This window comes from Plectropomus leopardus, unplaced genomic scaffold (genome assembly GCF_008729295.1).
Source record: "Plectropomus leopardus isolate mb unplaced genomic scaffold, YSFRI_Pleo_2.0 unplaced_scaffold29419, whole genome shotgun sequence".
Lineage (NCBI taxonomy): Eukaryota > Metazoa > Chordata > Actinopteri > Perciformes > Serranidae > Plectropomus > Plectropomus leopardus.
Window position 1 is genome coordinate 147 of NW_024632067.1, and position 3,738 is coordinate 3,884.

General features: G+C 36.4%; 1 protein-coding gene across 1 annotated transcript; it reads left to right on the forward strand.

Annotated features, from left to right (window-relative positions):
• The first annotated feature begins 1,505 nt into the window (after positions 1 to 1,505).
• Positions 1,506 to 3,689, forward strand: LOC121938421 (leucine-rich repeat-containing protein 72-like). Its single transcript, XM_042481664.1, has 4 exons — positions 1,506 to 1,723; positions 2,565 to 2,747; positions 2,858 to 2,935; positions 3,392 to 3,689. Exons 1-4 carry the CDS (start codon positions 1,569 to 1,571, stop codon positions 3,582 to 3,584), a joined length of 609 nt encoding a protein of 202 aa, XP_042337598.1. The 5' UTR covers positions 1,506 to 1,568; the 3' UTR covers positions 3,585 to 3,689.
• Positions 3,690 to 3,738: the final 49 nt, after the last annotated feature.

The following is a 3,738-nucleotide window of genomic DNA, read 5'->3' on the forward strand; positions in this document are numbered from 1 at the left end:
AATGATTTTGTTCTTTCTTTCATTTCTGATATAGAAATCTTTTTTCATTCTTTATTAACACAACACATTGCAACATAGATCCAGCATACAAATACAAAACATATAGAATCAATGTAGGAGTATCAAGTGTCTTGATTGCCACCTCGGCAGTTGAATCATTGAGTAGTTTCATATGATGTAAATATCCCTCACAAAAGCAGCAATTTTAAGTTTTTATCACTCACAATTAGGTTTAAATATTTTGCTAGAATCATTACAAAAGTCAAAATAAAGAGGGTTTTGACTTTTTTTCCACTCAAGGAAGCCAAACACCACATTTTCCAAAAATACTGTTTTCAAAGATATGGTCCATGATGAATCTGCAAATGTCCTTTCAGAATTTCTAGGTGTGAAAACGTCAAAAAAGGTGTAAAGTAGTTTCAGTGTTTATCACAAAAAGAGCAGCATGTAGTGACAGGCAGGGTAGAACTAATGAATCATCAAGGGCACTGCCTTAACCTGATTTACAATCTAATATTAATGACGAAGCATCCACTTCATTTCTGATATTTTTGAGCCATTTTGTTTTTAATCTGATGTCTGCTAAGCCTCACACTAATGTCTCTGAAAAAATGTTTTTTTCTCAAATTAATGTATCCAGGTTATAATTAAATGTGCCAGTTGACTGTTTATTTTATAGTTTCTAACAATGTTTATTGCATGTCTTTTGAAGCACGGAGCTGGAGTAAGGATGAGGTTGGTCAGCCTTGTCAACCAAATGAGAACTGTGTCAGTCTGAAAGTAGTAATGACAGTTACGCTGCACGGTGTGCCCCTTTACCCCGGCTGTAAGAGAGCCCACTGTATCTCATTTGTTACATTTTTACAGTAATTTAAATATTTGCCAATATTTCCTTTAAAATGTTGACCTGAATCAGCTGACATGCTGATTTTTGCTGACATCACAAACAGATTCTTGAAAATTATTTTTCATTAACAAAATGAACATGTACAAGACATCAACCCTAAATTGAGGTATTTTCCTTACTTTGCAAAATGAATGAATCATTTCACACACTGAAAAGCACTGTATTCCATGTCTCCATCTGCTGGTTGGCCTTCGCAATCAGAGTCTGCAGAATATAATGTTAATTTACTACAGAAGAGTATCGATGATCACTGAAATTAGCTGGGGATAATCTGTGCACCACAGATAATTTCAGATACTGTAAATGTTGTTTTCTCCAGATTGTAACATGATGTCATGACATCACGTGTAGAAACCCAGTCCTGTTTCTAGTTTCTATGGTAACTTATACATGTCTATAAACTGGAAGAATATTTTTGACATGAGTCTTAATCCAGCTCCAACATGCCCGTATGCAACGGGAAGAAAATGTGTCATTGATAATGTTCAGACAAAAATGTTTTAAAACCCAAATATTATCACTTTCGGACTCATCAGACTCTGTTCTGAGTCATTTTTATCTATTAACTATTTTCATTTTGTCATTTATTCAAGGTTTGATCATGACATAATTATCCGACTCCATCAATACCAGCTGAGAGGAACAGTGGAGGATTTTTGTCATGGATCATCAGACCTCAGGCCCACACAGCCACACCCCCGGCTATCAGTGGCTGTCTTTTGCTTACCAGGGCCTGACGGAGATCCCATATGAAAGCATTCTGACACAGACAGAGACACTGGAGGTGCTGGACCTGAGCTACAATCTGCTGGATGAGTATCCTTCTCTAAATAACCAGAAGTTTGAACACCAAACAAAAACACAGTGCTCCTTTGTGCCTTACCTTGCTTGTTTTTTGCTGCTTTCCATGAACTCACCAATAGTCACTTTGCTGGACACATACCATTGAAAAATGTGCATCTGTTACCCCTGTTAAAACTTGAGCAAACTGACTCAATTTCTTTTAAAAGTTTAAGAAGGAACTGCCAAAAAAATTGACAAGAAATCAAGTAAAAAGTTATAAGAAAATTACCTGAAAATAAGTGATAAAGAAGATAATGAATAAATAAATAAATAAAACAAAATCAAACCAAAAACAAACAACAAAAGACCCAAAGAGAATTCTAAAAGAAAAAAGAGAGACTGAAAGAAAGCACTTAATTAAAATAATTCAGATAGATAATTTTTAATATATAATTCTAAGATTTAGATTTTCTGGATTTTTTTCCCCCATTTTTTGCAATATTTATTTAATTATCACCCCAAGCTTAATTTCAGGTCATTGTCTTGTCACCTTTTACAGTTAATTTATTAATTTATTTTTCTTCAATTTGAAGGACATTTCTTGCCATATTGTTGTTGTTTTTTTGATTTTTTTAAATGAAATCAAACAAGTTCTGAGGGTTTCGGATGTTTAAATGCTTGTAAAAGGCTTCTGAATGCAGCACAAGAAAAAAAATGTCACTCTAAATGTAAAAGGGTTAATCTCACATAAATATTTGTAGGTAAATATAAAATCAGTTGGAAAACATACACAGTGATACAGTAAACTGCTGTGTGTTTCCATCAAATGTGAGCAGTCTGAGAGCGGCGTGTTGTCCTTCATTCCCTCCTTTTGGAACCTGGCTCTGCTGGGTCAGCTGGAGAAGCTCAGCACTCTGATCCTGGACTGCAACAACTTCACATCTCACATCAAGTTCCCCTACATGCTGAGTGTCACCACAGTGTGCATCAACAAGAACAAGATCAACAACCTGCCCGTGTTTGTGGAGGAAATCAGACGAAAATTCCCCAACTTAAAGTGAGCCTGGGCTTGTTGTGTGTGTATGCAGAGGAACTGGAGTCAGTTTCTATAACCCAGATTTACATTCCTCTCTGCTTTGTGCTTCTGTGCACTCCTCTCTGCTACAGAATCCTCAGTATGATGAACAATGAGGCAGCACCGAGCTATTTTAATGGAGGCAGTCTGACCCAGTACAAAGATTACAGGTGGGCATCCAGGGCCTTTTCACGCAAATCAAGAACCACAGCGTTTCTAAAATCCTGGCCATGACTCGACACAACCTGATCCTACATTAGCTTTCTAATTAATGACACTGAAGTTTCACCTGAACTGAACATGTTCATTTCAAATGTCAAAAATCCATGGTGCAACAGTTTTGGACATTTTACCTGTAGTATTGCGTCTCTATGTAGTTGTTCAGTGCAAGAACATTTTGGGATATGAAAAACCCTTTCATGTCAAAGAAAATTGGTTGATTTCAAGAGAGTGCTAAACAAAAAATGCTTTTTTTGGTGTTTAAAATACATAATTCTGAGAATTTTAAATGTATATTTTGGACATTTTACTTTCCTTTAAAAACAAAGTACTAATCCCAGCTAATTTTCTGATCCTTTCCTTGTAATGTCTTGTTCTTGATTTCCTTACTGCCTTTCCCTCCTCAGACAGTATGTCATCAGTCAGATCCCTGGCCTGGAGATCCTGGATGACACAGAGGTCCTGGAGAAGGAGAGAGCCCAGGCTAGAAAAACATACCAGCTGCAGCAGATCAGTCGCAGCAGCAGGAAGAGGAAGGAAGACTCATCCAAGAAACACACACAAATGAAGAAAAAGTCAAATACTGTCATTAGACAATAGGATATGCTCAGTTATTAAGATCTCTGCTTAAATGTTACTCTGTCAACATTATTATTCATGTGTTCTGTATCTGCTGGTTCAACATGTATTTAAAGCAAAAAATATTCAAACCCAAACATCATGTTTTATATAACGGGGGAGGCAAGGGACATTG

Excerpts from the sequence above, each read along its gene's own strand:
- LOC121938421 (XM_042481664.1), top strand. The coding sequence starts at position 1,569 with ATGGATCATCAGACCTCAGGCCCACACAGCCACACCCCCGGCTATCAG. Across the intron at positions 1,724-2,564 it reads AGCTACAATCTGCTGGATGA|GAACCTGGCTCTGCTGGGTC; the intron begins GTATCCTTCTCT and ends TCCCTCCTTTTG. Across the intron at positions 2,748-2,857 it reads CGAAAATTCCCCAACTTAAA|AATCCTCAGTATGATGAACA; the intron begins GTGAGCCTGGGC and ends TCTCTGCTACAG.